The following is a 21,222-nucleotide window of genomic DNA, read 5'->3' on the forward strand; positions in this document are numbered from 1 at the left end:
TTATAGGTGCTCGCTAACAGCACTTGCCCCTACAGTCTGTTAAAGGCTATTACGGGGAATCTTTTTCCCATATCCTTTGGTGGGGTGGTTGGGGGGGGAAGGCGATGGGACGGCTCGGAGGAGGAGGAGGGGGGAAATTTGTCACAAATGTTTTCAGTCCAAGCGCGGTTGCCAGGAATACAACACACACACACATATCGGCTAAGTCAACAGTAACTACCGCAGCCGCAACAGCAAGCGCCACCAAAGCGGCCAGATAGTGGGGCAATACAGCCACGGAGTACAAGATAGAGAGATAGGACGGGAAGAAGGTACATCGTTTTCCGATAATATTAGGGAACGGAATTCTGAGGCTGCAGCGTATGTAGCGAGCGGTGTTTGTGAATAGTTGGAAGAGTGTTATTTGCTGAAAGCCCCTGCGAGTTTGCAGATACGGCCACGGCAGCGTTAAGACGTTAAGTCGAACTCTCAGAAAATAGAATCTAAATACATCTCGCTTACACTAAGCGCTGGTGACGACCGCCGTTGCTGGTGAGGAAGCGAGGTGGCAGATCTTGAACACCGACACAGGTAATTAATCGCAACTCCGAATTAATGTGCAAATATAATTAGTGTGTGCATTCGTTGATAATGTCATGTTCCGTTTCTAAGTTTTTAAAATTATTATTCCGTGTTCAAATTAAGGCTAATTATATATTTTAATCGCTTTCATCCGTGCCATTCATTTTTTGCACATCCTTTAGGTAATTTGACTGCTGGATTAAGGCTTTACCACACCGTGTCGGTCATGGGATGGGGGTGGGATCGGGGACGGGGGAAAGAGACCCCAGGACTGGTTTCGATATCACTCGCCGATGACGATAGTCGTGGTCGGGAATCGAACTCAAGTCGGCAGGTTCGTAGCGCAGTGCGCTCAACAATGCGCGCCACCTGACCGACGCATATTGCTGTTAGTAAATGCCCCTACCAGCCAGCCTGACCCGTAACCCTGAACAAACAGCAGCCCTCACCATAGCAGTCCTCCAATAGCTCTCTCCAAAGTTACAATAGCGGTATAAGCTACCGCTAGTTCCAGACGCTCGTTATAAATGTTATAATTGCACGAGAGGTCACCTTGATTGTAATAATTTGAATGTATAAAATACAAAGGTCACGTCCATCGCGTAAATTCAACGTGACGGTCAAACAAATGTTTGCGTGCGCCTGGATTTGGAACCGATGCAGAGTCTCATCCGGTGATATTTCCACTCTGAGTCACCCCAAGTCAATGTTTCTCAACTCCAGTCATTGCACGGTTTGCCTTTCCGTGATTACGCAGTCTTGTAGATCTTTAAAAAAAAATGTTCACGCCACTGCTGCCGGAAGGGCCTCCACGAGTGAGAGAGAGCTCTATAAATTACCTCTAAAGGGTATTTGGCCTACTCTTCCATGCTGGCTTGGTGTCTTGGAAGATGTGGGAGTACAACCACACTTTACCCCAGCACACGTGACCTGTCCATCGACTTACTGTGGTGAACCCATTTATGCTGCTGTGGGTGGACACACGCAGGGTGGCTAGAGAGATGCCGGGGCGAGGGGGGGGTTAAAAACTACTACATAATTTTCGATTTAAAGCTTTCGTGACTGCAGGGATTCATCTTCTTGGTTCCTGAGGACGGCTGTAAATAAAACATAATAGAATAATTCTCACGACGTTTCGGCCACAACACAAGCACATGAGGACGGCTGCTTGCGTTGTGGCTGAAACGTCGTGAGAATTATTTTATTATGTTTTATTTTTATTATTTTATTACTTCCCTTCTACGTGACTTTACCGAAAGAACCAAGAAGATGGCTATTATTCCCCAAAAACGTTGCTTTTGTGACGTGAAGGAATGACACAAATGCACACCACGTTTTTTTCATTGAAAATAGGTAAATTTCAATATATCAATGTCCTTATTCTAGATTTGAAGCTTTCGTGACTGCAAGGATTCATATTCTTAGGTTTTTTCGGTAAAGTCACGTAGGTAGAACATCAAAATTAATTAAAATAAAACAAAAATCACGACGTTTCGGAGGCAACACAAGTCTCCGTCATCAGGTGGGACCGTCACAGCCGGATTAGCTGCATCAAGATCCGGCTGTGACGGTCCCACCTGATGACGGAGACTTGTGTTGCTTCCGAAACGTCGTGATTTTTGTTTTATTTTATTTTATTAATTATGATGTTCTACCTACGTGACTTTACCGAAAAAACCTAAGAATATCAATGTCCTGGTCACAAAAGCAAAGTTTGTGGGGAATAAAAGCCATTTTATGTACTTTGGAGGCATAAGACATTTTCTGTACTTTTGAGGCATAATCAATTGGAAAAATAACACTTACTACCCAGGAACAAAAAAAATACACATTTTGTTACACAGTGAATTATAATACATACACATCGGCGGTGCGTCTCATCAGCTGCAAAATAGGGTCACGCAAAAAATGTCACAATTTGCTACAAGTGTCCAATTATTAAATCTGAATAGTTAGTTATCAAGTGTGATTTTTCAATTATTACAAATTGAGTTCTCAATGTCGAAAAAACGAATTGTCAATGATCACGTCGTAATTTTCAATTTAAAATCTTGCAATTGTGAAATTAATTTTTCAATTTCGAAATTGTCAATTCTCACCCACAGCCACTCTCTGAGCCATCAATGACCGCGCGCATACTGACAGAGACTACTCGCCAGCCACCTTGAAACCTGCACTGCATTAATCTCCTCGTATCACAGGTGCCATGGCAACGGTGATGGTGAATGTACTGCGGGGGCTAAGATTTGTGAATGGTGGGACCGACCTCCTGACGTCGGGAAAACGCAGAGACCCAAAACATCCCCATCGTCATCAGCAGCAGCAGCCGCATCATCATCATCATCAGCAGGAGCAGCAGCAGCAGCGTGAATTCGAGAGGATGTTGCAAGCTGTGGCGGCCTGGATGACACAATGGGACCACTCCCAAGTACTGTTGTTACGCGCACGCGCGTTATCGCAATCCCAACTCCACGGGCAGAAATGTCAGGCAAATAAAAATAGACGCCTGTTTTTGAAGTCATCCAAATGATTTGCTCCCCTCCACTGCTAACCCCAGCGCTTGCAGCAGACGATTCGTCACGATTCGTGCAGAGCGTGAGAACAAAAACAATTCGCTTACGCTACGGTTAGGCTCGCGAACTAGACCGAAATATACAAGAAACGATACAAACTAACGCGACACATCTTCTTGGTTCTTTCGGAAAAGTCACGTAGAAGGGAAATAATACAAAAACACAACTCTGATAATGTATGCATACATGCAAACAAAAAACATAACTCTGATAATGTATGCATACATTATCAGAGTTATGTTTTTTGTTTGCATTATGACTGCAGGTATTGTTGTCTATGCAAACATGACTCCTCGTAAAAAAGGTGTCAGTTTTGTTGCCAGATAAAAGGGTAAAAAAACAATTATCATATTTTTTACTGGCAAATGAGGTACCAAAGGTTACCGGTTACCGCGTATTAACGGTAGTAGGTGGCAGCCTCCACACCACGTGCGCCACGCAGAGACAATACAGCCCGGATGCTTAGATGAAATACGAATCATGACATGGGCGCTACTGAGGGTGGGATTTGGACAATGTTTTCCCGAAGTTTGAATTTGAGAATTAGGAGCATTTTAATAAATAGAGAAAGTAATAACCATCTCGGATGTTCGGATTACACTGTTCGAGTTGCATTGCCACGGCAACAATCGACAGGACATGATTGCAAGATGCAACAAAGGGAGCAAAGATGGGCTGAAGATTAAGTGTCGTCCGAAACAAACCAAAAACTCGTACGAGGCGAGCTTTCTCCTGAACAATGTGGAATGTTTCTTTGGAGAGATGAAAGTGGTCAAAATAAATGGTTGAACAATACACCTCCTTCGCGGATCCGTCCCCCGCCATATATACAGCATTAAAGTTATTTGTACATTTCGCATAAAGTACGTAAATTGTCATTCGTATGATGCTCTTCTTACCCAGAAAAGCCTCGCTGAATCGAATGACTCTTTCTCGGGAGGTTGCTGCCCAGCGTTTGCTTTGCATAATCTCGATTGAGTCATTTACAGTGCCATTTGTTACTTCATTGAGCAAATTTGGACTATGACGCTGACACTCCTGCTGATGTGTATATCACTTCTGCTGGTGTGTGTGTGTGTCACCCAGGCTGGTGTGTGTGTGTGTATCACTCTGGCAGGTGTGTATCACTCTGGCAGGTGTGTGTCACTCTGGCAGGTGTGTGTCACTCTGGCAGGTGTGTAGGATGCGTGGTGTTCTGAACTGTGTGTGTGCGCGTGCACGTTGTGCGGTCTGCACGCAGCGCTGTTCCGTGCTCCGTGAGCTCGTGCGCTGGGGAGGCCCGGCCCAAGCGCAGCTGCTCTGGACCGCACTCCAACCCGCGCTGCACCGCGACTTCATGTACATGGGTGGGTGTCCCCTACAGCCACTCTCCTACCCCCTAGAGCCACTCCATGTACACGGGTGGGTGTCCCCTACAGCCACTCCCCTACCCCCTACAGCCACGCCATGTACACGGGTGGGTGTCCCCTACAGCCACTCCCCTACCCCCTACAGCCACGCCATGTACACGGGTGGGTGTCTCCTACAGCCACTCCCCTACCCCCTACAGCCACTCATCACCGGGGCTCCCACAGTGTGACGATCGAGGGCAATGAGTCGGCTCTGCCGAGAACCTGGCTATTCCAGCCCAAGTTTTTGTTTTTTTAGTCACCCAACCGTGATCAAGCCGCGTTCTCGAATATAGCAAGTTGTTGGTCTCAGCCCGGTTACCAATGACTTACACAGAGACTTTCGCCTGACCGCGCTCTCTTCTCGATCATTCCCGTAGCCACCAGTCCCTTCGCACTCACAGCTGACTCCCCTGTCAATACCTCCCGTGGCCACTAGTGCATTCGCACTCACAGCTGACTCCCCTGTCATTGCTTCCCGTAGCCACCAGTCCCTTCGCACTCACAGCTGACTCCCCTGTCAATACCTCCCGTGGCCACTAGTGCATTCGCACTCACAGCTGACTCCCCTGTCATTGCTTCCCGTAGCCACCAGTCCCTTCGCACTCACAGCTGATACCCCTGTCAATACCTCCCGTGGCCACTAGTGCATTCGCACTCACAGCTGACTCCCCTGTCATTACTTCCCGTAGCCACCAGTCCCTTCGCACTCACAGCTGATACCCCTGTCAATACCTCCCGTGGCCACCTATCCCTTCGCACTCACAGCTGACTCCCCTGTCAATACCTCCCGTGGCCACTAGTGCATTCGCACTGCAGGCTGACTCCCGTGTCATTACCTTCCGTGGCCACTAGTCCACTCACACAGAATGTAGACTCGACTGTCATTACACAATGATTAAACACCCCTCTTGAGTTTATGAAACATAATGAATGTACAATCCGGTGGAATTCCAACAATCGGCTCTGTAACTAAGGACGTGTACCACCTACAATGCCAGGCAGTGCATTTACTGTTGGAAGCATACCATGCATTGAAACACTATTAAAACAAAAATGCATGACTATTCCCAGCACTGAAATTGAGTTAAATTCAGTGCAATACCGTGCATTCATCAATGGCCTGGGCTGAGATCATGAGCTCGCTACAGATGAGAAGCCGGTGTAATCACAGCGCAGGCAATGTTAGTCTATTGGTCTTTGTCATCGCCTGTGGATATCTGTGTGAGTCTGTGAGTCTCCATCTAAGTCGTTGGTAACCAGACTGAGACCATCAACTGACTACATTTGAGAACCCGCCTTAATGTAGGTACTATATGTTGGACTTCATTCGCACGGTACGTAGCCAACCTCGCTAAATGGAGGTGCCGGGGAAAGACAACAACACACTAAACGCAAAAAGCAGTTCTAAAAAAATTACTTTTCAATCTAGATTTTAAAATGCATACCTCCAGTTGCATCCTAATATCAGAGGGAAGAGCGTTCCAGACGGCCGCAGAAGCGCATCTGAAAGCACGGGATGCATTGACTGTCTGTTTGATGGCGAGCCATAAGCCGCTGCTGCTAGGATGACCAGAGTTCGCGTGATGGTTTATGCTGCTTGACGAGATCGGCAAAGGCATTGTGTGGTTCATTTGTGCAAACGGTGGAGTCTGCCGGTGGAGCGAGCGTCCAGAGTCAGCGAGAAGGTTCGGGAAGGGGGAGATGCGCGGGAGACTCGGGGCTGTTGCGGTGGGGGTCTCCGCCTGATGTCAAGTGAACGTGTCTTCAATAAAGTGCCATCTCAAGAGAAGTGTGTCAGGCGGTCGTTAGACTTGAAACAGAAATTCAGCCAAAATTAAGTGCAACGCCAAACGCATCCTGGTGTCTTCCTCTCTACGGGGTCACTGGTCACTGGGTTGACACCATCCTTGTCAACAATTCCCTTGAGACCCCCCCTCCCACCCACTCAGGTTTAATCGCGGGCGGCCGGAACCCGGATTAGAAGCCGGGCTCTCGGCCGTGTCGGCTCAGCGCACTAACCCGGCATTAATCTCCCGAGTCGCCCGGGCCCACCTAATTCACGTTGTTTTTTTGTTGCCGATGGAGGTGTAATTTTAAGCTGTGCTCTCAAATACATTACAATAAAGGATGATCCATTTATAGCTCACATAAAACCGTCACACCAGTGACGGTTTTATGTGAGCTGGCCCCGGGCCTCCCCTAGGTCGACTCAGCCTAAAATGAGTACCTGGTGCGGTGTGTGGTAAACATCGCCACTAGGGAGACAAAGGCGGTCGGGCGTGGTTCCGGCCACACTCACCCCCTCGTGTGCCGTGCCGACCATCATAGGTGCTCCTCCCCAACAGCACTTGCCCCAACCAGTCTGTCAAGGCTATACGGGGGATCTTTGCCCTTTGTTGCCTCGCGTCTCTTATTATTTGATTCAGGGCAAAGGGCTTTCCCCGGCTTCTCCTTTGCTCCGGTCAGCACGGAGTGGACGCGCAAAGCCAGGGGCAGGGTGGGACGTGGCGGACCCGGTGGTGCCACGTGGGTTTACCGCGAGCCCAGCGTCTTCCTCCCGGAGCGCGGGGAGCGCGGAGGGACGGCGCCACCTGCTGCCCAGAGGCCCCCATGCGCACACAGGTGACGCCGGGATTGACACCTGAGGACGGCTGCTTGCGTTGTGGCCGAAACGTCGTGAGAATTGTATTATTTTATAATGTTTATTTATTTTATTATTGTATTATTTCCCTTCTACGTGACTTTACCGAAAGAACCAAAGAGTATAAATGTGGGTTACATAATAGGCGATGGCCCTTGGTGACCTCTCTGGTCTCTCTCAATCAATCAATCCCGCACCTCCGATTATCACGGTTGGCTGCGTACGGAGCGAAAGAAGTTCAACATTCATACATCCCTCATACGTACAATCAATCTTTATTGTATGTGCCAATATAGCCTGCAATAAAATGGGCATCGGTGCACATTGCAGCAGGGGGCATACGAAACCCGTCACGACCTCAGCAGTGAACACAGACAATGTGCCGTTGAGAAGGGCCCTTGCCCCGAAACGTTGCTTGATGCATTTTGTTAATTCTTATTCTTCATCATCTTTTTAAGGCAGCACTAATTGAGGCCCCACGTGTTGTTGACGGCTGTGTTGAATTTGTGATATTTGTGCTCGTGCACCACTAAGTTGGAAATAATAAAATAATAAAAATATAAAACAATAAAATTCTCACGACGTATCGACTGCAACACAAGCAATCATCATCAGGTGTGAAATCCACAGCAAGAAAATTTGAAAAAAGTGGCGGTTTTTTCTTAACGTCAGCACCACGGACAGCACCACTTTTTTCAAATGTTATTGCTGTGGTTTTCACACCTGATGATGATTGCTTGTGTTGCAGTCGATACGCCGTGATAATTTAATTGTTTTATATTTGTATTATTTTATTATTTCCCTTCTACGTGACGTTACCGAATGAACCAAGAATATGAATCCCTGCAGTCACGAAGGCTTTAAATCACAATCGCTTCGTAGTTTAGTTTGTAATACGCCACTGCCCGCGGAATGACCTCCACGAGAAGGAGTTCGAGGGGATCGCTTCTCAGAGGGCTGGTTGGGTTTCGTGGGGTTTTGTTTTATTGGATTGCTTTTCCACGCGATCGACTAAAACGCAGGCGTGCACGTTCGTACGTGGTCACATTTAGAGTGCGCATTTGCGCTATAAAATGTCCACGCAATAAGGCCACCACTTCGTTTAGCTATCATCTGTGGCCAGGTCGCTTCTGAAAAATAGCCGCATAGCTCAGGGGGTAAAAAATAAAATCTGCCGCTGTGTGGACATGGTTGGGGCGGGTGGGGGTGTGAGTTTAAGACGCGTTGCCCCCCCCCCCCCCCATCGTTTCAAATGCCGCACTGGGAGATGAGAGTCGAACTGGCGAACCCCTGGATTGCCGGTGCAGTCGTGCTGCTGTTATTGTTGCTACTAAGCACGGCAGCGCTGCGGACTGTGGCAGCTTTAACCGTCGTATTAATGTGCAACGCAGATGAGTCCCAAGGCAATGATTACATAACATAGCGGGGTGATTGTTTGTTTGTTGTTGTTGTTGTTCTCGTGCAGAACAATTGCCGAGCAAGCGTCGACGTTAATTTACGACTCCGCGAGCCATTTGTTTGCTTCATGGACGATAAAGCAGTTAGGCCCATTCCAATTTAATCTGTTTGTACTTTCAAGCTACATTGATCTCTGGACATCACAAACCAAGACTAAGATCCCCCGTGTAGCCTTAAACCAGACTGTTGGAGCAAGTGCTGTTAACGAGCAGCTATGAAGGCCGGTACGGCTAATTTTTTTTAGGCTGAGTCGACCTAGGTAGGGGAGGCCCAGGACCGGTTCAAATATTCACCACTGTTATCGGTCGTGAGGGGGAATCGAACTCGGGTCGCCGGGTTTGCAGCGCATCGCGCCTACCGCTGCCCACACACGTCTGTTCCACGCGGCAGGATAAACGGGCCCGCCACGGCATCGGAAGGTTTAACACGTGCGGCGAGGGGTAAAGTGTGGGTAGTCCCACCTCCTAAAGGACCGTGCTTAAAATAGCCCCTCCACGGACCCACGTCGGCGAATGTGTGGGAACAGAGCCGGGAGCACAGGACGTGCGGTACAATTTGAGGATTTTGCTGAGCTGCCCTCCGCTGCCCTCGGAGCCTCGCTGCAGCGACGAACGTGCGCGTGGCGGTCGCTCACCCAACAAGCGCTGATACAGGCCCCCTCCCAAAAAAAACCTGCTTAGCTTTCGGGATCTGACGAGATCGGGCGGTATTCCGGCGCGATTTGGTCAAGGCGCTATTTGTATGTCAGTAGCGTGGGTGCACGGTTAAAGATGTGCTTTCGGTCTTTGCTTCCACTGCAGAGATGTCGACTGGCAGCGGGCAGCAGCTGCAGGTGCTGCTGCTGGGACTACGAGACGAGGCGACGAGAAGGGGCCGAGCTTGAGGAGGACAGGGGGCCTCGTCCTGCCCGCGCTGCACACGCGCACGGTGAGGGGGCAGTCGACTCACGCTTCGCTGTCTCTGCTATGCTGAGTGATCGGCGGTGGCTAGGAGATGTTAACTCCCTCGCCTGGTATACAGGAGCGCGTGGGTTCGATCCCGACCCTGACGCCTGCTGTATATTTGGAGTTTGCGTGTCTCTCTCTCATCATCACGGTGGCGAGGAGATGTTAACTACCTCGCCTGGTATACAGGATGGTCATGGGTTCGATCCCGACCCTGACGCCTGCTATATATTTGAAGTTTGCGTGTCTCTCTCCCCGCTGTCGCGTGTATTTTTCTCCGGGTCTTTCTCCGGATTTTCCCTCCACATTCAGAATCAACATGTGTTTAGAGTGGTTGGCTGCTATACATTTCCACACAAGTCACTTCGTTGAGATATTATTTGTGGCCAGGTGGCTTCTGAAAAAGAGCTCTATAGTTTAGTGGCCCTTACCTGGTAAAATAAAATTGTTATTTTTAGGAATCCTGGTTTGCTTGCTTGGGTCCTGGGGCAAGGACATTAATTAGGGCCTCTTGTTTCCAATATCCCCTCAACGCCGGCACAGCTGAGACCCTGGATTTGAGTTCAAGTTTCAGCCGGCAGTGACTAAACCGCGTTCTCAAATTTTGCGATTTGATGGTCACCGGTGACTTAACTGCAGACTAAAAAATAAAAGAAACAATGAAAAAAGAAATGGGTTCGTTACTTAATCTGGCTAAGTGCCAACTCTGCGAACTAATGAAAAGGAGTTGCCATCGCCACGAGCGCGCCGCCGTGGCTTTCATCATTAATTTTACATTCGCGTTAGCAGACTCGCGCGTCGGCCTGCTTATATGCAATTAGGCTTATCAAGGCCAGAGGGTGCAAAAACAGACGGCTCGCATGTCACACTCTGGCGATGATTAGGTAACCGTGCAGCGTGCGTTACGAATGCGTCCGCGCACACGTGTACGCGCACGTGCGCGTTAGCCAGCGCGCAATGGCGGGGAGGGGGGTCAGCGCACACGGGGAGGTAATAATGAATAACTCGTCGTGAATGGGATTCAATCTCGTCGATTTAATATTGCCGATTTCGCAAACCCCTGGGGATCCGCGCGCGGCGTTGCGTGTCGCCGCACTCGTTACGGAAACTACGCGGTCGCCGCTCCGTGCGTGCGCGCGCGGCGGTAGTGAGCCCGTACGACGCGGGGGCCATCTCCGTGGGATGTCCACATGGAGTTGAATGCCGCATCGATGACACTTCACCTCTTCGCGTCGGCGGCAAGCGGCGTCGGCAGCGCTGGTAACACACGCGTCTCGCAGTAAAGAGGACCTGGGTTAGATTCCCGGCTCGGGGCGCCTTTCCATGTTGAATTTGTACGGTGCGAAAGAAGTTACGACTAAGGGTGCATTGTATGTTGAACTTCTTTTGCACCGTACGTAGCTAATCGTGCTAATCTGAGTTGCGGGGGAAGATCAACAAACTAAACACAAAAAGCAGTTCTAAAGAAATTCGTTTTCAATCGAGATTATTTAAAAAGCGCATAGCTCCAGTGGCTTCGTATTATCGGAAGGAAGAGCGTTCCAGACGGCCGCAGAAGCGCATCCGAAAGCGCCACGCGATGGAGTGACCGCCGTCTTTGTTCGATGGTTAGCGGTCAAAAGCCGCTGCTGCTGCTGCGAGGATGACGACCAGAGTTGACGTGGTGGTGGTGGTGGTGATGGTGGTGGTGATGGTGGTGGTGATGGTGGTGGTGGTGGTGATGGTGGTGGTGATGGTGGTGGTGGTGATGGTGGTGGTGATGGTGATGGTGGTGGTGATGGTGGTGGTGATGGTGGTGGTGATGGTGGTGGTGATGGTGGTGGTGATGGTGGTGGTGATGGTGGTGGTGGTGGTGATGGTGGTGGTGATGGTGGTGGTGATGGTGGTGGTGATGGTGGTGGTGATGGTGGTGGTGATGGTGGTGGTGGTGGTGATGGTGGTGGTGATGGTGGTGGTGATGGTGGTGGTGTGGTGATGGTGTGGTGGTGGTGATGGTGGTGGTGATGGTGGTGGTGATGGTGGTGGTGATGGTGGTGGTGATGGTGGTGGTGGTGGTGATGGTGGTGGTGGTGATGGTGGTGGTGATGGTGGTGGTGATGGTGATGGTGGTGGTGATGGTGGTGGTGATGGTGGTGATGGTGGTGGTGATGGTGGTGGTTTACGCTTCTCGCCGAGATCCCCAACCGTGCGACACAGAGAGCCAGCGAACGGCCAAATCGCTTACAACGGAGATCTCTCCTAACGTAGGGGAGACCGGCAACCAAAATAACAAGAACAGACGTTTCTTTTGTTTGAATTCGGTAAGAAACTCAATATTTCAAAGGGCCGCAATGCACGCGAATACGAGCCGGTGGGTCCTAAATAAATAACGGCACGAAGCAGCCCTTGAAGAGGAGCCTTGCAGCTCCGGAGAAGCAGGTTGCCGACTCGGGCCTCTCTAAGGGTTACCCGACATAAGCCACGCGGACCTCTTTTAACGGTTACCGACATAAGCCATCATTCGCCTTCGCAAGAGCACATGAACACGTAACCACGATGACGATCGTCCCTCAGTTCTCAGATCCATCAAACCCTTGACCACGTGCGTCTAAGGGTTTCAGGATCTACCGTTAGCAGGCCGCCCGCAAGCTCCCTTGCCACGCGGCGCGCCGTGGAATATTGGTGCCTATTGCGAGCGAGCGCGCGCGCACGAACTCACTCACGCGCGCGCGCGCACGCGACGAATGTAAATCTCGGGCAGGCGTCTAATTGCCTTATCAGCCGCGCCTCTCCGTGTTTTGCGCGCGTCGTCCATCTCGATCGAGCTGATTAAATAGGCCCTGAAATCCCCGGCTCGGCTCCTTGCTCGACCCCCCACCCCGCCACCCACCCCGGCAGTGAATTAGGGAGATCATCAAAATTGAACGGTTCAAGACCTCCCCCCCCCCAAACCCACCCACACCTCCATGCACCCACCCCCCTAACCCACCCACCCACACCCCCCATGCACCCCCCCCCAACCCACCCACACCCCCCATGCACCCCCCCCCCAACCCACCCACACCCCCCATGCATTGACCACATATACTTGAACTGTTTGAGACTAGGCTCTACAGAAAGCTGTCTCTGGTGTGGGCCAATCAGTTTCAAAGACAATGCATCATCATATACTACTAGAGCATGTTTTTTTTTGCATATTCACCACAAGTATATGTGGTTAATGCAGACGTGATTCCTTGAAATTGGTTTCAGTTTGGTGTTTTAACATCTTAACACAGCTGTTTTATTGCCAGAAAGGGTAAAACCTATTCCTATATTTTGATACTGGCAAGGGAGGTGTCCCATGGCAATATTTCTGAGCGTTTTTTTTCAACGGCGCATGGAGTCATCGATGAGCATCGATTCTCACGCTCGCCGTCCACGCGTCGTCGCATTCGTCAACATCGCCGCAGAGTTAGATTTGCATCCCTCGTATCGCGGGACGGTGAGAGATGGCGAATGCTCGTGGGGACCTTCATCCAGCAGTGGGTGGAACATGACTGATGATGGCGATGGTGACGAAGGTCCCGTGTTTGCATAGCGGGTTCGAGTGATCTCTGAAGGGACGAGTTGTCTGCTTAATTCACCGCTGTAAAAAAACAACCCAACACTAATAATTGATACTAAACATTCTAAACCGAAGCGTTGATTGCCACACTTCATCAAATTGCAACGCGGGGAAATCATTCCACGCCAACCACTTACGCGATTAAAATTTAATAACTTGGGGCCCGATCCTTATCCCGTGGCGCGGCGCTTTAAACTGCGAAGGCGAGTCACTTTAAATTCACTCCCCTCCCTCCCTCACCGCCTCCTTCTCTCACCGTGGTATAAACGCGGTGAGTCGATGGCGTAGTGGGGTAAAGTGTGGGTACTCGCACCCCTTTGCAAAACATTTTTTTAGCCAGCGTAGAAGAGTAGGCCAAATACCCTCTCGAACGGGGCTCTTGTGAGTTGCCTCTGATTGCAGTCCTTACTGCCAATGGTGACACAGGAGGAGACATTAAACTAAGGCCCACTGAGCTATGTAGCTCTTTCAAAAGCGACCTGGCTATCACAAATGATAGCTCAACGAAGTGGCTTATCACGTGGACATTTATAGCAGCCAAATAACTCTAAATGTACGTTGATTCTAAACGTGGAGGGAACATGAGGAGGAGCCAGAGAAAAATCCACGCGACCACAGGGAGAGAGACACCGCAAACTCTAAATATACAGCAGCAGGTGTTAGGGTCGGGATAGAACCCACGACCTCCTGTATACCAGGCGAGGTAGTTAACATCTCCTAGCCACCGTGATGACGATGATGAGAGAGAGACACCGCAAACTCCAAATATACAGCAGCAGGTGTTAGGGTCGGGATAGAACCCACGACCTCCTGTATACCAGGCGAGGTAGTTAACATCTCCTAGCCACCGTGATGACGATGATGAGAGAGAGACACCGCAAACTCCAAATATACAGCAGCAGGTGTTAGGGTCGGGATCGAACCCACGACCTCCTGTACATCAGGCGAGGTAGTTAACATCTCGCCACCATGGCGCCCTCATATCTGGAATACTGGGCTGCTGACACACAATGGCAATATATTGCGAATGATGATGATGGTGATGTAACAATCTTCCTCTTTCTCTCTCCCACTCTCTATTTCACTGACTGTGCTTGTGCAGTGTATTGATTACAACACGCTCGCAAACCCATCCATCTAGCGGCAATTAACTGCACGTAATTTCCTTCCTTGCGCGCCGAGCAATTAATCATAACCGCAAGCTACTGGGCCCCACTTCACACGAGTCGGTGTTTGGCCACACGGCCGGAAATGCTGGTCTCAGATTCCCCGCAGGAACTTAGCGATTTGCATGTTTCTTTTTTATTCCCCATAAATCCACGTCGCACCGGCCTGCAAGCGTCAGCAGCCGGGGGTGAAAGCGGCCACCTGCACCGCCCGATACCGGAATCAGAGCCTTTATTTATTGCCGGAGGAATCCGATAAGCTGTGAAGCACTTTTTTTCATCGATGTCCAGGAATATATATTGAGTGCACATCAAGATGTGAATGCATTGAACTGACCCTCACGCAGAGCCAAATGAAACAAATACAAAAAAATTCGACCGGGCAATGAACTGGGAACCGTCAGAAAAATATAACGCGATAAATGATAGAAAATTACAGGACAAGACAGGACGCGTTTTTTGTTTTAACACGTCAGGCAAGATGAAAAGCAAAGTGTATTGTCGAGTAGCAGCAAGCCCGCGTGAGCCTGCAGACACGTGTTCGTAAGCCTCTGGCCCTACGACAATCCACTGCTGCATGAAGGCCTTCCCATGTACCATGTCGTTCACGGGGGACTGTTCGACCATTCTGTTTGACCATACTTCGCCACGCAAGTCAGCGCGGAGAGGCTGGCCCCCTGGGGAGCACAGTTCAGATATCGCTCGCCGCCGATGTTAGCCGTGGTGGCGAGTAAAACTCGCAGCTGGCGCAGTGCGTGAACCACTGCGCCACCGCTCCATCCCAGACCACGACCGAGAGACCCTTGGTGCCCCAGGTCAGCCGTGAAACGTCGTTTGACTCCCCTCTCTTCGTCACCCCCCCCCCCCCCACCACCACAACCCTTACCCCCTCCCCTCTCGGTCTCATCTTTCCTCCCCGCGCTCGGCAGGGGAAGGTGGCCCTCAACGACCGCTCCCCGGCCGTGGAGCCCCCCACTTGGGGGGGGTTCTCTCGTCGGCAGCGACGTCTGTTCCACTGCTACGAGCGGCGCTGGGATGGTGAGTGGGGGGCCGGTTGGATCTTGACACACGGGCGGGGGGTTTGGCGTGGGGGGCGGGGGGAGTGCGTGCACTAAGGGGGGGTTCGTGGAAACCATCTGGGGTGGCAATTTTTTTCAGTATTCATGATGGATCGTGTCCACCCTGGGCTGTGTCCACCATGGGTTGAGTCCTCCATGGGCAGCGTCCACCATTAGCAGTGTCCATCATGGACCGAAGGCTTAGCGTACACTCTGTATATCGTATGGACGCACTGCGTATTTAATTTAACATTTGTAGAAGTTTCACATCACATTGGGGTCCGTCCCCCCACCAAAAAAAAGTCTTCTCTGGCAAACATTCCACGATATTTGATCGTCCTTATTCAGTGAGGTTTTTTGTCCCGGTGACTTTGCTATCTCTCACACACATTGGAATCTTGAGATAAAATGTTTAAAGAAAATCATTGCGAAGCGTTTGCCACCCTGTGTGTGGCACTGATAAAGCCATTTTTGTGCCAACGGGTCAAGGATCAGTGGGCCGAGTAGGAATTTGAAATACCCTCAGTGGGCCACACATTACCGCACTCCGCACACCTTAGCGGTTATGCAGTACGGCCGCCATGGTGGCGAGATGTTAACTCCCTCGCCTGGTATGCAGGAAGGTCGTGGGTTCGATCCTGTTGTATATTTGGAGTTTGCATGTCTCTCTCTCTCTCCACGTGGTGGCGTGGATTTTTCTCCGGGTCCTCCGGTTTTTCCATCCACATTTATAATCAAAATACGCTTAAGGCTATTTGACTGCTATATATTTCCAAATGACAAGCCACTTCGTTGAGTCGTCATTTGTGATAGACAGGCCCCTTCTGAAAAAGGGCCCATAGTTCAGTGGACCTTACCATGGTAAAATAAAAAAAAACAGTTTATAGTTTAGTTTAGAGTGAACGGAAGGTTGTGTGCAGTGTTCAGGTGAGCCAGGGACTCCAGAGTTAGCCAGCCGCCGTGAGCAGGAGTGCCTCGGTGCCAGCTGGAACAGTCAGCAACGCTGTTCTGGAAATTACTTTGGCACCCAGCCACGTCCATCTCACTTCGTTTTGTCCACACCGACGTTTATTTTATCCTCGTGGGATTACAGCGATGTAGGGCGCAGTAATATAGGATTCATTTCACCAAGGTCAGGGATTTTTTTTTGTCTTTGGAAAAGTCATTGGTGACCGGGCTGAAATCATGATCGTCATCAACTCGATATCACACTCGAGAATCGGGTTTATATATACCGCGGGTGGCTGCTTGGATTCGAAACTAGGATCTCAGCATGGATTCGAAACTCGGATCTCAGCATGGATTCGAAACTAGAATCTCAGCGTGGATTTTAAACTAGAATCTCAGCGTGGATTCGGAACTAGGATCTCAGCGGTGCTGGATCTCTGACCCACTGATCCACTCGGCTACACGTGTTATTTTTTTTTAAATAACCACTCTCTGCACCCCCCCCCCTCGCAAACCAACAACTGTTGCTGTTCGTTTATTCCTGGTGGGAATTACACGTGATCAACGTCGCTCACCACGTGCACGTCCCGCGAGATGCCGCCGTCTTAACTTGACAAATGATTTGGTGACGCTGCTTTTCTGCTGCTGCACTGGCAGCGGTGCACAAGCACAGCCGACAGTAATACCGTGTGTATATACTAGACGACGTTTCGGGCAATGACCCTTCTTAATGACACGTACATAGAGAAGCCAGGAGAGAGGCTGAATTAGATGACAATAAGAGTAATTCTGATTAGAATTACATTTAAAACGTTTCCTGATGAACTGTGATTTTTTGTGTTTTGTTAAATTGACGTCTGAAAAGTTACCATAATAGTCATATAGTAATAGAGGTTTTTGGGTTGGAGTGCGTAAATATAAATGTGTCGTTAAACCCGCCACCACTCGACACGGCCAATTAGTAAGGTTACCAATCAGCAGCTATTGAGTAACGGACAAACCCCATTCCATCAATAGCTAAACACACTCCCGACTGTTTGTAACATTGCTGACCCGCCCATACCGGGCATCTGCGAAAAAAAGCTTCATAGCCCAATCGCCGTCCTCCTCCAAGTCTAAACAAAGATGCTGATTCTGATAAACCAGAAAGTTTATGTATAGAACCGAATAGATTGCGTGTGTGTGTGGGGTGGGCGGAGTGGGCTTGTGTTTTTTTCCACACTTTTATTGAACTTGCCTCGTTAGTCTGTTGACATTGTTTCAAATCTTTGACGAAGATTTTAACGAAGTTTTGCAAGCCCAACGAGCTGAAACTTTCCAGACAGACTCCCTCTCTTCGCGTGACAATTCAACATTTGATGAATAACAAAAAAAACAACCGCTCCAGGTCCCGCCGTTCGTGGGTCTCTTCGTGTGTTTTGTTTTCCAACCGAGTTACAGACGCGATGCGAAACCGCTTCCTCCGCTGGCTGCTCCCAGTCCTGGACCCGCGTCAGCTCTACTTCCTGTCCACGCTCCTCGCGGTGAGTTGCAGAGGTCGCAACCGGGTTCCCGATACCCGTACCCTACCCGATACCCGGCTACCCGTACCCGGCCGGGTACGGGTAGCCGTTTGCGACCCTGGTGCGGCCGGGTACGGGTACGGGTAGGCCGTGAGTCACTGGTGAGTAACCGTTTGTCACTCATTTCGGGTAGGGTACGGGTAGGGAACGGGTACCCGTACCCGGCTGGGTACGGGTACCCATTTGCGACCCTGGTGCGGCCGGGTAACGGGTACGGGTAAGGAATCAAAACCCGTTTCCGACCTCTGGTGAGTTGTGAGCTTCCTCCAGAATAAGCGAAAAGAATGTTTACGTTACGTGGCCAGGTAAGAGGCCCACGGCTGAGCTCTATGTAAAGAAAGGTCATATTCTTGGTTATTTCGGTAAAGTCACGTAGAAGGGAAATAATAAAATAATATAAATATAAAACAATCAAAATTCTCACGACGTTTCGACTGCAACACAAGCAATCATCATCAGGTGTGAAATCCACAGCAATAATTTTTTTTGCCACGGATTTCACACCTGATGATGATTGCTTGTGTTGCAGTCGAAACGTCGTGAGAATTGTTATTGTTTTATATTTATATTATTTTAATATTTCCCTTCTCCGTGACTTTACCGAAAGAACCAAGAATATGAATCCCTGCAGTCACGAAAGCTTTTAATCAAAATTTAAAGAAAGGTCCTTTTCAGAAGCGACCTGGCTATTACAGCGGAGTGGCTTGTCATCGTGTGGAAATGTATCGCAGCCAGAATACTCTTAACGCACGTTGATTCTACACGCGGAGGGGAAAAACCCAGAGGAGGACCTTGAGAAAGATCCGTGCGCCCAAGGGCAGAACATACAAACTGCAAATATACAGGCGAAAGGGTTGACAAATACAAAGACGCCTCGTATAGCCTTCAGCAGAACGTTGTGGGGGAAAGTGCTGTTAGCGAGCACCTATTAAGGTCCGGCGTGGTACGACGGCATGGGGATAGGTGGGTGGATGGCCAACACCACGCCCGGCCGACCGGCTCCCCCTCCATCCCCCAAGGAATTCAATTAAGGCTGAGTCGACCTAGGGGTAGGCCCACCAGCACTGCGTTTAGGATGTTTCGTCAGTTTTACCGGTCACGAGCGGGATTCAAGTTTTCAATTTTTTTCAAGTTTCATTTATTTGGTATAGCCCTGTGAGCCATTCGGCTCTTGAATCGGCTGCAACCACAACAAACAAAAAAACAAAAACATGAACAAGAAAACATCTTAAAGTGACTATGTGCAAACAGAAAATCCAAGAAAAGACAGCAAAATATTGCAGAAAAAGCACCGTACACCATTCGAACTCGGGTGGCCGGGGTCCGTGGTGCAGTGCAGCCGCAGAGAGAGAGAGAGTGGTAAGAGAATGAGGAGCCGAAGACAGACACCAGCCGCCAAGCAACATTGCCCACGTGTTGACAAGGATGTCACCACCTTTGTGGTTGGGGGGGGGGACGCATTGAGTGGAAACGTCACTCGAATTTAAACGTCATTTCCGAGAAAAGTTTTTGAAGTTTGGTCGTATCGAACCGTCTTGTCAGCAACTCCTCTGCCAGCCCTCGGGTTCTCATCATCATCGGTCAGCCTTGATGCGAGAGTTATAGAGGGACGCCTCTTCTTACGAACTTTCAAAGATACGAACAAACCTGTCCGTATGTCGAGTTGCCTGTTTCGCCAGTTGCATTAATCCCCCTCTGGGCTTCGCACCCGATAGGCTCACAGTGATGGCATCACCTTCACTCTGTTTAAGGACCGAAGCAGGAGGACTTCTTCACAATTCTCACAAATCGCCTGATGATGCTGGTTGTAATCGCCAGCGAAACGTCGTACTCGAATGGTAAATGTTGTGGGTTTACTCTCCAACACACCGGTGTGGTGTACTAGTGACGAATTGGCACGTTTTGTTTCGGTGACAAACCTTACTAATCGGTCGTGTCGGTGGTGGAGGGTTTAACGATACGTTAATTAAATAAAATAAAAACGTTATTATGGACAAACAGGGGCGTGCAAGAGATGAGCAATGGGTGGCCACGACAGAGGGTGCTGCGTTAGGGAAAGGGGAGAAATGTAGGGGTAGGGACGAGGAAGAGAAATGGGCAAACGGAGAAGAGGCAGCGAGGCTTCAAGAGAGGCAGGGCAGGAGGCGAGGGACTGCTTACATACTGAGCAGTGGCGACGGCGGCGCACGTGGGCCTGCCAACACCCACGGGTGACCAGCTGGTGGCATCCCACCACCAGCAGCAGCAGCAGCAGCGCCACGCCCGCCGGGCCTCGCAGCAGCAAACGCGTGGCCAGCCCAGTTGCCACGCGCGCTCCGAACGGGGAGCGGTGGCGCAGTGGTTAGCGTGCTGCGCTACGAGCCCGGCCACCCCCGAGTTACGATTGCCGCTCGTGGCCACCAATACCGCTGACCAGGTAAGGCCCACTGAGCTACGTAGCTCTTTTCAGAAGCAACCTGGCTACAAATGATAGATCAACGAAGTGGCTTATCATGTTGAGATGTATCGCGGCTAAATACTCTAAACGCGTGTTTTTAAAAGTGGAAGGAAACCCCGGAGGACCTGTAGAAAAATCTGTAGATCACGGAGAACATGCACGACCTCCTGCATACCAGGCGAGGTAGTTAACATCTCCTAGCCACTGTGATGATGATGATGATGAAAGAAAGACACCTTAAACTCCAAATATACAGCAGCAGGCATCAGGATCGGGATCGAACCCACGACCTGCTGTATACCAGGCGAGGTAGTTAACATCTCCTAGCCACCGTGATGATGATGATGAAAGAAAGACACCTTAAACTCCAAATATACAGCAGCAGGCATCAGGATCGGGATCGAACCCACGACCTCCTGCATACCAAGCGAGGTAGTTAACATCTCCTAGCCACCGTGATGATGATGATGATAATGAAAGAAAGACACCTTAAACTCCAAATATACCGCAGCAGGCATCCGGATCTGGATCGAACCCACGACCTGCTGTATACCAGGCGAGGTAGTTAACATCTCCTAGCCACCGTGGCGCCCACTCCGCTACAAGAACCACCACCAGGACCGGTCGGATTCAGTAGCCGTACGGGCAGTGGTCGTGTCAATCACCGTCACCCCCCTTTGTCGCTTTCCCCGCAGGCGAAGAACCACCGGGACTTCGTGGCTCTGCTGCCGGAGAGCCTGGCCCTGCGAATCCTGAGTTTCCTGTCTCCCAGGGACCTTCTCCAAGCTGCTGGGGTGAGCACAGCGGGAGGGGCAGCGGGCACCGGGCCACGAAGAGGTTGAGGGAATCGGAGAGGGAGGAGGTGGAGGGGGTGGAGGATGGGGTAGGGGAAGGCAC

General features: G+C 50.2%; 1 protein-coding gene across 1 annotated transcript in view; it reads left to right on the forward strand.

The window, feature by feature from the left end:
• The first annotated feature begins 260 nt into the window (after positions 1-260).
• Positions 261-21,222, forward strand: part of LOC133350219 (F-box/WD repeat-containing protein 7-like) — a 109,728-nt gene continuing 88,766 nt past the window's right edge. The window contains exons 1-8 of the mRNA XM_061564325.1: positions 261-570; positions 2,763-2,989; positions 4,375-4,480; positions 6,952-7,147; positions 9,425-9,551; positions 15,250-15,358; positions 17,767-17,849; positions 21,021-21,119. Of these exons, the coding sequence (XP_061420309.1) occupies positions 2,768-2,989; positions 4,375-4,480; positions 6,952-7,147; positions 9,425-9,551; positions 15,250-15,358; positions 17,767-17,849; positions 21,021-21,119 (942 nt within the window). The 5' untranslated portion in view covers positions 261-570; positions 2,763-2,767. The remainder of the gene's footprint in view (positions 571-2,762; positions 2,990-4,374; positions 4,481-6,951; positions 7,148-9,424; positions 9,552-15,249; positions 15,359-17,766; positions 17,850-21,020; positions 21,120-21,222) is intronic.

Source organism: Lethenteron reissneri, chromosome 33 (genome assembly GCF_015708825.2).
Source record: "Lethenteron reissneri isolate LAM-NWPU_2019-01 chromosome 33, ASM1570882v1, whole genome shotgun sequence".
In the NCBI taxonomy this organism is placed as follows: domain Eukaryota; kingdom Metazoa; phylum Chordata; class Hyperoartia; order Petromyzontiformes; family Petromyzontidae; genus Lethenteron; species Lethenteron reissneri.